The sequence below is a fragment of the Rhinatrema bivittatum genome, chromosome 16 (assembly GCF_901001135.1).
Source record: "Rhinatrema bivittatum chromosome 16, aRhiBiv1.1, whole genome shotgun sequence".
In the NCBI taxonomy this organism is placed as follows: Eukaryota; Metazoa; Chordata; class Amphibia; order Gymnophiona; family Rhinatrematidae; genus Rhinatrema; species Rhinatrema bivittatum.
Window position 1 is genome coordinate 61147486 of NC_042630.1, and position 11308 is coordinate 61158793.

The window sequence follows — 11308 nt, forward strand, 5'->3', positions numbered from 1 at the left end:
CTCACAGCCATTAACTCTCTCCTCACTAATCTCCATCTTGCCATCAACACGAACAAAACTGAGCTGCTACTCATCTCCCCCCACTCATCCGCTTCCCCTCCTCTGCCTAATACTACTAAACTCAACCTCCCCCCAACACAACCCTTTGTTAGGGACCTTGGAGTCATTCTTGACCATCAATTAAGTATGAAGAACTACGTAAACTCCATACTCAAAGCCTGCTTTTTCAAACTTAATGTGCTCAAAAAACTTAGACCTCTCCTACACACCCATGATTTCCGTACAGTTATCCAAGCCACCATCACATCCAAATTAGACTACTGCAATGCTTTACTTATTGGACTCCCCTACTCTACCATTAAACCTCTACAAATGTTACAACATGCTGCAGCAAGACTCATTGCAAACTCCCGCAAACATGATCACATCACCCCCATCCTCAGAGACTTACACTGGCTCTCCATAACATCACACATTATCTACAAAACACCATAATTCATAAAGCAATCCACACGCACAACTCTAACTGGTTAGACCTCCCTTTTACAACTCCTAAGTCCAGTCGACCCACCAGAACGGCAAAATCTGGCACCCTACTTGTGCCCTCCTTGAAGACTGCCCATCTCTCCTCCACACGCGGCCGTGTGCTCTCGATTGCAGGTCCCACTCACTGGAACACACTACCGCCTGACATACGCCTCGAACCTTGTATGAACAACTTCAAGAAGAAATTGAAAACATGGTTGTTCAACCAAGCTTACCCAGAATAAAAAGTCATCAATCCGTGCCAAAGTAGACCACAATACGCCTACTCCCTTTTTCTCATATTGAGGAACTATGTTTTGTTATACTCCATCTCCTCACCTCGAGGAACCTTGTTTTGGTTACCCTGTCTTTCTTAGCTGCCTGTCGTTACCCCCTCTCCCAGTTTGGACTTCCCTGTTAAATGTAATTTTCCAAACTTAACCTGTTTACTGTAAACCGACATGATGTCCACAACGAATGCTGGTATATAAAAATGTTTAAATAAATAAATAAATAAATAAATAAATAAATAACACCTTCTCCCCGGGAAGGAACACTGGAGCTGGCCGTCGCAAGCGGTCCGCAACTCTTTTCATGGTAACCGCCGTGCGCTGGAGTCTCTCCCGGGTGGATTTCCAGATCCGGTGTAACAGTTGGGCCGTGGTCTGTACGGTTGGAGACAGCACCTACTGGTAGTGGCAAAGGAGGCCATAGGCGTCTGCCGTAAACCGTGTAAAAGGGAGACTTGCCGGTGGTGGAGTGCTTGTGGTGATTGTAAGAAAACTCTGCCCATGGGAGCAGAGCCACCCAGTCATTTTTCAGGTCTCCTATGAACGAACAGAGGAACGTCTTCAAGTTCCGGTTTACGCGTTCTACTTGACCGTTGACTTGGAGATGGAAGGCGGTTGCGAAGTCTAGTTGGACCCCAAACTTTTCACAAAGTGCCAGCCAATACTTTTCCATAAACTGATAGCCCCTATCCGAAGCGATGTGTAGGGGAGCCCATGAAGGCGAAAGATATGCTGCATAAACAAATTCACCAGTTCTGGTGCTGAGGGCAGTTTGGCGAGGGGCACAAAGTGAGCCATCTTTGAGAATCTGTCTATGGTAACCCATATCACTGTTTTCCCCTCTGAAGCAGGCAGATCTATGATAAGGTCCGTAGATAAGTGGGTCCATGGTTCTGTGGGAACAGGCAGAGGCTGAAGAAGACTCCAGGGGTGGCTGGTGGGAGTCTTCTGTCGGGCGCAGGTCGGGCAGGAGTTAACGTAGAGACGGACATCCCTCTTAAATTGAGGCCACCAGTAATACTCCGAGAGTAACTCCTGGGTCTTGACTACTCCCAGATGGCCCGCAGTTAGGGAGTCGTTGGCACAGGAGAGGACCTTCTTCTGCAGTCAGAGGGGCACAACCATCTTCACCATTGGGACCGTGTCGGAGGCCGCGAGAAGCACCTTGGCCGGGTCAAGGATGTACTGTGGTGAATTAGGGATGTTCTCCATCTCCGCTGTACGGGAAAGGGCATCTGCCCAGACATTCTTGTCTGCCGGCCGGTAGCGGAGGAGGAAGTCAAAGCGGCTGAAGAATAGAGATCACCAAGCCTGCCGGGGATTAAGGCGCTGGGCACAGCATAAATATTCTAGGTTTTTATGGTCTGTGTACACAACCACCGGTTATTGGGCTCCCTCCAACCACTGGTGCCACTCTTCGAATGCCAGCTTGATGGCCAGCAATTCTTTATCCCCTATGCCAAAGTTCTTTTCTGCAGGCAAGAATTTTCGTGAGAAGTAGGAGCAGGGCAGGAGCTTACTTCCTGGGGATAATTGGCTTAGGATGGCCCCGACAGCAATGTCGGAGGCATCAACTTCCACGACAAACTGTCATTGGGGATCGGGGTGCCAGAGGAAGGTGTTCTGGAGAAACGCCTCCTTCAGTTCCTGAAAGGCTCGTATGGATATCTCTGGCCAGTTTTTGGCGTCTGATCCCTTCTTACTAAGGGCCGTCAGTGGTGCCACATCTGGGAATAATGTGGGATAAACTGCCGGTAGAAGTTGGCAAACCCGAGGAACCTCTGAAGCGCCTTGACTCCCACAGGCTGAGACCAATCTTTGATGGTGGTGACCTTCTCTGGGTCAATATGGAACCCCGTGGAGGATACGACATACCCTAGGAAGGGTAACAATTCCTGTTCGAATAAGCATTTCTCGAACTTAGCATAAAGCCGATTATCTCGTAGCTTCTGTAACACTCGACGAACATCATGGCGGTGTGTCTGCAGGTTCTTGGAGTAGATAAGCACGTCATCTAGGTAAATGGTTACCGAGGTATGTAACATCTCTCGTAGAACCTCATTCATGAGGTTCTGATACATTGCCGGGGCATTGCCCGGACCAAAGGGCATGACCCGGTATTCGTAGTGGCCATCCCTTGGGTTGAAAGTGGTCTTCCACTTGTCTCCCAGCTGAATTCTCACTGGATTATACACCCCATGGAGGTCCAACTTGGTGAACACCTTGGCCCCTTGTAGTCTGTCCAAATGTTCCGGGATCAAGGGCAGAGGGTACCTGTCCCACCGGGTAATACTGTTCAAGCCACGGTAGTCTATGCAGGGTAAGAGGGATCCGTCCTTATTTGCAACGAAGAAGCCTGCCCCAGCCGGAGAGTTAGATGGTTGAATGAACCCATGGTCCAGGTTCTCCTGGATGTATGTGGGCATGGCTTGGGTCTCGGGAAGGGACAACGGGTAGACCAGTCCTCATGGCGGGGTGGTACCCGGGATCAAGTGGATTGCACAGTCAAACAGGCGGTGTTCCGGGAGAATCTCGGTTCTCTCCTTGGAGAAAACATCGCTGTAGTCCTGATAATGGGTTGGCAACACCAATGATGTCGACAGAAGGGGTATCTGTGGTCGCGGAACAGCTGTCAAGCAAGATCCGAAGCACGAAGGCCCCCAGGATGCCACCTGGAGGGTTTCCCAACAGATTATGGGAGAGTGCTTCCGCAGCCAAGGTAGTCCCAGGATGACTGGGTGCATAGACCTCTCCAGGATGAGGAACAAAATCTCCTCTACATGCAAAATACCAGTGCATAGCATGAGAGGCCTTGTACAGGTATTGAAGGTCCCTGGAAGGCAGGGACTCGTATGGATATCTCTGGCATAGAGATATCTCCCCTGGATAGAGGAGACACGAAGCGGGGGTCATTGGGGATGAACTGCGATCTGGAGTTGCTGGACCAGATCCTAGAGGATGAAGTTTCCCCCGGCTCCTGAGTCAATCAGGGCCAGCGTCTCGGACTCTCCCTCGGGGAGGAGTAAGGTCACCGGGACGGTACACGGGGAGACAGACGGGGTGTGACCTAGGGTTAGCTCCCCGGATGACCTTAGGTCCGAGCGTTTCCCGGACGCTCACTACAGTGGGCAATGAAATGGCCCTTGCCAGTGAAATACAGGCATAGGCCCAGGGACTAACGTCTTCTCCTTTCCTCCTGAGAGATAGGCCCCCAGCCCACCTGCATGGGTTCGGGATCTGAAGACCCTGGCAGGGCAGAAGGAGAGTGCCCGCTTCGGGAAGAAGTGACTCCGGCACTCCCAGGTCTGTGAGCAGACCTCCTCTCTCGGAATCTACTCTGGATCCGGTCGTCCACACGGCCCGCAAGATCAATGAGCTCGTTCAAGTCATCCGGGAGATCTCTTGGCCGCCAATTCATCCTGGAGTCTTGGGGAAAGACTCTCCAAAAAGATACTGTGTAAGTTGTCACTTCCCCAGTTCAACTCGGTGGCAAGAGTCTGGAAGTCCACTGCGTGTTCTGCCAAAGGGCGGTTACCCTGACACAGCTGGAGTAGTTCTGATGCAGCAGTGGGCTTGCGGGAGGACTTAAGAACACAAGAACATAATAAAATGCCATACTGGGTCAGACCAAGGGTCCATCAAGCCCAGCATTCTGCTTCCAACAGTGGCCAATCCAGGCCAAAAGAACCTGGCAAGTACCCAAAAACTAAGCCTATTCCATGTTACCATTGCTAATGGCAGTGGCTATTCTCTAAGTGAACTTAATAGCAGGTAATGGACTTCTCCTCCAAGAACTTATCCAATCCTTTTTTAAACACTGCTATACTAACTGCACTAACCACATCCTCTGGCAACAAATTCCAGAGTTTAATTGTGCGTTGAGTAAAAAAGAACTTTCTCCAATTAGTTTTAAATGTGCCCCATGCTAACTTCATGGAGTGCCCCCTAGTCTTTCTACTATCCGAAAGAGTAAATAACCGATTCACATCTACCCGTTCTAGACCTCTCATGATTTTAAACACCTCTATCATATCCCCCCTCAGTCGTCTCTTCTCCAAGCTGAAAAGTCCTAACCTCTTTAGTCTTTCCTCATAGGGGAGTTGTTCCATTCCCCTTATCATTTTGGTAGCCCTTCTCTGTACCTTCTCCATCGCAATTATATCTTTTTTGAGATGCGGCGACCAGAATTGTACACAGTATTCAAGGTGCGGTCTCACCATGGAGCGATACAGAGGCATTATGACATTTTCCGTTTTATTCACCATTCCCTTTCTAATAATTCCCAACATTCTGTTTGCTTTTTTGACTGCCACAGCACACTGAACCGACGATTTCAATGAATTGTCTGAAAGCAGTGACAAATTGCACCACGTTGTCCAGGCGGGAATCATGGCACTCCCAGAGGTTGGAGGCCCACACCAAGGGTCTCCCATCCAACAAAGAGATGATGAAACTTGTCTTGACCCGATCTGTCGGAAACTGAAGTGGAAGAAGATTGAATCAAATATAAAACTGGTTCAGGAATCCTCGGCAAAGCTTTGCATCTCCTGGAAACCGCAAAGGTACTGGCATCTGTATGGGTGTGGTAGGCCTGGAGTTAGTTCCAGCACCGGGTACCGGGGAACTGGCAGCCGTCGCTCCGCCTATGCAGTCAGCTAGTCCCTGTACTGTCGCCATCAGGGTGTCAAGGCAGGTTTGCTGCTGATGCAGCCTCTGGGCAATACCTGGAATGGCTTTCAAGCCTGCAAGATCCGCCGGGTCCATAGCCTTGCAAACTGTTATTGTCATAGACCCTTGGGCCAGTTGGAACGGTGGAAGACCACAGCAAGCGTCCCAGCCAGGAGGCAGCACGGAAGAGGCTCAGAAGAGACTTCACCACTGGAAGTCCGAGGTCCCCCCAGGAGGATCCTGTAGGGACCCGGACCTCTTGGACTTAGGTGGGATCCTATGCGACCAAGTATCCAGGCAGTGGCTGAAGAGATGGACGAAGGCTGGGCCCAGGTAGCTGGAGAGTCTTCACCCTCGGAATCCCGTGGTTCCCCCGAGAGGAGCCCATGAGAGCCCGATCCGCTGGGATTTAGGCGAATCCTCCGAGCCAGCAAGTATCGGATACCTGAGGTGATGAAGAAGCCGGTCAGAGTCCGGGAGTGAAGCCGGGTCAGAAGCCAGGAGTCAGATGTCCAAACTAAAGCCAGGGATGAAGTAGAAGATGGAGTCGTGGATGGAGCCAGGTCGAAAGCCAGAGGTTAGAAGTCAATACCAAACCAGGAACAGAAGCTGGAGATGAAGTCGTGGGACGGAGCCGGGTCGGAAGCCAGAAGTCAGACGTCAATACCAAAACCAAGGGGCGGAAGCTGAAGATGAGTGAGGAAGCAAGCCGGGTCGGAAAACAGAAGCAAGTCAGGGATACAGCGGCAACTTGATTCTCAGACCACTGAGGAACCTCATTGCAAGGCAAAGGCTTGATCGAGCTGCAGGGTTAAATACCCTGTAGCATGTGACAACATCTGGAGACCGTCCTAGGATTTCCCATGCTGGCCCCTTTAAGGTTTGAGACTCCATGTGCATGCGCGCCTGGGGGGCGGGGCCCAGCGCGTCGGGTTGGCGGCGTCTCCATCGATCAGGGAGAGCCACGGCAGGCTGAAGATTGGACCTATGCCGCCGGGAAGAGCTCCATGTGGGCCGGGCCGGCCCCGAGGTAGGAGGACTGGGGCATGGCCCGGTCCCGTAACAGATGTCCAGGAAAAGCAGGAAGCTGAGTAAGAAAAGCTGTAAAATTATGAACAGAAATGCTCATTTCACATCTGCAAGCTCTAAAATGGAGGAACATTTAGATATTGTTGCTATTACAGCACAGTTCGGTGAAGCTCATGAAAAGGTTACAGCTATACTGGGCTGCAACCAGTTCAGAAAGGATAGCAAAGACAGAAATGGGGAGAAGTAGCTCTTTATGTCAAAACAAGATCCAAGCATCTGAAATACAGGGGGCATGGGGAGATAAATAAGCTGCATGGGCTGTTTTACATTTACATTTACCTAAAACCAGAAGGAAGAACTGGACACTAACAGCCATCTGCTAGAAGGCATAGAAAGATGGGAGAGAAGGGAGGTTTTAATCTACCTGATGGGAATTGGAGTATCCCTACTGCATAATCTACAAGAAGTAGAGCAAAAGTGGATGCCTTTCAAGGGGCTCTGCTCAAACAAATGGTTATGGAACCAAGAGGGGAGAAGTAATACTCCACCTAGTGCTTGGAAATGGGGATGATGTCTCTAATGTCCAGGTAGGCGCTCACATGGGCATCTGAGGTCATCAGAAAGTATGGTTTGATGTAGCAGCCAGGAAGGAGACAAGTCACTAAGATTCAAGTTTTGGATTTCAAAAGTGCAGACTAATTCTCAGAGGAACACAGAATATGGTGAGAGAGGTCAATGGTGGTGGGGTTGCTCAGAAACATGCGATCTGCAGTAATCCAATTATTAATTGTTGGTCTGTTTAGTTATGTATAATGATGTTACGTTTAATGTTTTTATATTGTTTAATGTACTTTTTGTAATACACTCAGCATAAATTTTGTTACTATGAGCAGACTATAAATATTTTTAAATAAAAAAAGTAAATAAGCCATCGAAAAATGATCAGGGAGTAGAAGCAAAAGAGGTTAGAAAAATGGCTGCATCTTGGCAGGACATTATAAAGAAGGATTTCTGTTTCCCTGTGGCAATTCCTTAGCAAGAGCACAAGAAGCTAAAGATAATGCATCCTTTTTTTCCTTTGGGCAAATTTATGAAGAGAATGAAATTTAGTAATCTTTTCCTGCTCCTGAAAAGCCCCAATGTCTACATGTAGTTGACTTGTGAGCACAATTTCTGACTATGCATTTGAGAATGTGTCCATAATGGCCACTTTCTGGCCTATGGCAGAGCAGTTAAGATAACCAGCCTGGCATGCTAGGTTCTTGGAGAACACTGGAATAACCATACAAGGCTAAAACAAAGTCAGATAGCTTTAAGCCTCCAGTATTTGCAGATAGGCTTGGCTATCTAAGTTAGTCAGCTAGCACTGAAAATCAATTATTGTCAGCCAACTTGAGTCCCTTGACCTAACCCTGGTTACAGAATGGCCAATTTTTTAGTACCTAAATATAGGACCTTTTGAAATTAGGCAGCTTTACAGCTATACTCTGCCAGTCTGCTGGAATAAATTGTCACTCTGGGCATCTATCCCCATAAGTCCATTATTAATAGATGGTAGATCTTTTTGACAATCAGCTCTGAATTGTTTAGCTTGTCTATTTGGAACCATTCTTAAAACACTATAGTTTTTTAAATATTTTAATACTTAAATAAATACCTCAAGTTATAAAATAGATAATTGCAATACACTAAAGAAATATTCTTCTTTTGCAGATCTGGACAAATGTACAAGGTGTCCAGAGGATCAGTGGCCCAATAAGGAGAGGACTTCCTGCATCCTAAAAGCTGTGAATTACTTGTCCCATGAAGAACCTTTGGGAATAGCTTTGACTCTTATCAGCATGTTCTTATTTCTCATCAATGTTACCGTTTTGGGAATCTTCATTTATTATAAAGAGACTCCCATAGTGAGAGCCAACAATCGGGACCTTAGCTACATTCTCCTTGTCTCTCTCATGCTCTGCTTCCTGTGCTCCTTGATTTTCATCGGCCACCCTGATCAGGTGATCTGCATCCTCCGACAGACTGCCTTTGGGATCATTTTCTCCATTTCTCTCTCCTCTATACTGGCAAAAACAGTTATTGTTTAGGGATGTGAATCGTGTCCTCGATCGTCTTAACGATCGATTTCGGCTGGGAGGGGGAGGGAATCGTATTGTTGCCGTTTGGGGGGGTAAAATATCGTGAAAAATCGTTAAAAATCGTTAAAAATCGAAAAATCGAAAAATCGAAAAACCGGCACATTAAAACCCCCTAAAACCCACCCCCGACCCTTTAAATTAAATCCCCCACCAAATAACTTAAATAACCTGCGGGTCCAGCGGCGGTCCGGAACGGCAGCGGTCCGGAACGGGCTCCTGCTCTGAATCTTGTCGTCTTCAGCCGGCGCCATTTTCCAAAATGGCGCTGAAAATGGCGGCGGCCATAGACGAAAAAGATTGGACGGCAGGAGGTCCTTCCGGACCCCCGCTGGACTTTTGGCAAGTCTCGTGGGGGTCAGGAGGCCCCCCACAAGCTGGCCAAAAGTTCCTGGAGGTCCAGCGGGGGTCAGGGAGCGATTTCCCGCCGCGAATCGTTTTCGTACGGAAAATGGCGCCGGCAGGAGATCGACTGCAGGAGGTCGTTCAGCGAGGCGCCGGAACCCTCGCTGAACGACCTCCTGCAGTCGATCTCCTGCCGGCGCCATTTTCCGTACGAAAACGATTCGCGGCGGGAAATCGCTCCCTGACCCCCGCTGGACCTCCAGGAACTTTTGGCCAGCTTGTGGGGGGCCTCCTGACCCCCACGAGACTTGCCAAAAGTCCAGCGGGGGTCCGGAAGGACCTCCTGCCGTCCAATCTTTTTCGTCTATGGCCGCCGCCATTTTCGGCGCCATTTTGGAAAATGGCGCCGGCTGAAGACGACAAGATTCAGAGCAGGAGCCCGTTCCGGATCGCTGCCGTTCCGGACCGCCGCTGGACCCGCAGGTTATTTAAGTTATTTGGGGGGGGTTCGGGAGGGTGGGGGATTTAATTTAAAGGGTCGGGGGTGGGTTTTAGGGGGTTTTAGTGTGCCGGCTCACGATTCTAACGATTTATAACGATAAATCGTTAGAATCTGTATTGTATTGTGTTCCATAACGGTTTAAGACGATATTAAAATTATCGGACGATAATTTTAATCGTCCTAAAACGATTCACATCCCTATTATTGTTATCATGGCCTTCCAAGCTACCAGACCAGGAAGCAAGCTTCGGAAATGGATGGGTTCCAGGGTCTCAAACACTATAGTCCTTTCCTGTTCCCTTCTTCAAATTGCTCTTTGCATTTTTTGGTTAGGAACTACTCCCCCCTTCCCACATCTTAACATTAGATCAGAAATTGGAATCCTTTTAATTGAGTGTAATGAAGGGTCAGTCTTTGCATTTTATTGTGTTCTGGGTTACCTGGGATTTCTGGCTGGTATCAGCTTCATTCTAGCTTTCCTAGCAAGAAATCTACCTGACAGATTCAATGAGGCCAAGTACATCACCTTCAGCATGCTTGTGTTCTGCAGTGTTTGGGTGTCCTTCATCCCAACCTACCTGAGCACCAAGGGCAAGTACATGGTGGTGGTGGAGATATTTGCTATTCTGGCCTCCAGTGCTGGACTGCTGGGCTGTATATTTATTCCCAAGTGCTTCATTATTCTGCTAAGGCCTGATAGTAACATCAGGAAGCACCTCATGGAAGCTTAATTCTAAAGATGGTAAAGTTAATGCTGTGACAATCAACATTTTTTTAATTTATATGTTTCCTTGAAATGTGATAATTGATCAGCAATATATTCTAATATAACCATATCAAGTCCAAATATATAAGTGGAGAGGAGAGAACCTTGGGTTAGAAAGAGATAATGATGACAGATAAATACCACATGGCCAATTCAGTCTGCCTATCCACATCTGTTCAGCTTCATAATCCTTTCCCCTTCCTCAGAGATTATCTGTGCTTGTCCCATGTTTTCTTGAAATGTGATACTCTCCTTGTCACCACCACAGCTTCCACAGATAGGGTGCTTTATGCGCCTACCACTCTTTCTGTAAAGAAATATTTCCTTAAGTCATTCCCTTCAACCCCCTTTCACACTTGTTCTATGACAACATTTTCTTTCTGCTGAAAGAAGCTCACCTCATGTGGATTTATTCCTTGGAGGTTTTTAAATGCCTTTGTCATATCTTTCCTGGGATAGGCACCTCCAGTCCTAGAGTGCCAGAAGGTGTTTACAGGATACCAACAAGGAATATTCAAGAGATATATATATGCACACAATGGAGGCAGTACATGCAAATTTAAGTCATGCATATTCATTGTGGATATCTTGAAAACTAGATCTGTTTTTGGCATGCCATGATTACAGTTGCTTAACATTGGTATACATGTTTAGATTTTTAAATATATCCCCATATGCATTTTTTTAAAATTGAATTTCCAAATAAAAACACTTGTACCAGAAAAATGAGATCCATAACATGGAAAATATTTCCTTCATAATTATTTACCAATAAGAAACATATGAAATATCTCCACACATTGCCTAGTAGGAAAAAGAGAGACCAATGGTTCTTCAGAGCAAGAAAGGGGAAATAAGAAAAAAGGAATTTCCAGAAGTATCCCTTACTTTAACTTAGCAGACACCCCACAAAATACAATATTAGGAGTGTGAATCCAGATAAGCTCTTAACTAAGAAAGCTCAAAGAACAAATATTTAGAATTTTGAAAATAAAGAAAGGATTTTCATGATATCTTTGGCTGAATCTAGCACCTCGCAACACAA

At 47.3% G+C, this 11308-nt stretch overlaps 1 protein-coding gene across 1 annotated transcript; it reads left to right on the forward strand.

Annotated features, from left to right (window-relative positions):
• Nucleotides 1-5204: 5204 nt before the first annotated feature.
• On the forward strand, nucleotides 5205-10228 carry LOC115077753 (vomeronasal type-2 receptor 26-like). The gene is made up of 3 exons (XM_029580039.1): nucleotides 5205-5400; nucleotides 8226-8591; nucleotides 9699-10228. Exons 1-3 carry the CDS (start codon nucleotides 5205-5207, stop codon nucleotides 10226-10228), a joined length of 1092 nt encoding a protein of 363 aa, XP_029435899.1.
• Nucleotides 10229-11308: the final 1080 nt, after the last annotated feature.

Bases quoted from the DNA above. Each gene is read 5' to 3' on its own strand.
- LOC115077753 (XM_029580039.1), top strand. From the start codon at position 5,205: ATGGCACTCCCAGAGGTTGGAGGCCCACACCAAGGGTCTCCCATCCAA. The intron at 5,401-8,225 runs GTAGGCCTGGAG...CTTCTTTTGCAG, and splicing joins CTGGCATCTGTATGGGTGTG to ATCTGGACAAATGTACAAGG. The intron at 8,592-9,698 runs TTATTGTTTAGG...TTCACATCCCTA, and splicing joins CTCTATACTGGCAAAAACAG to TTATTGTTATCATGGCCTTC.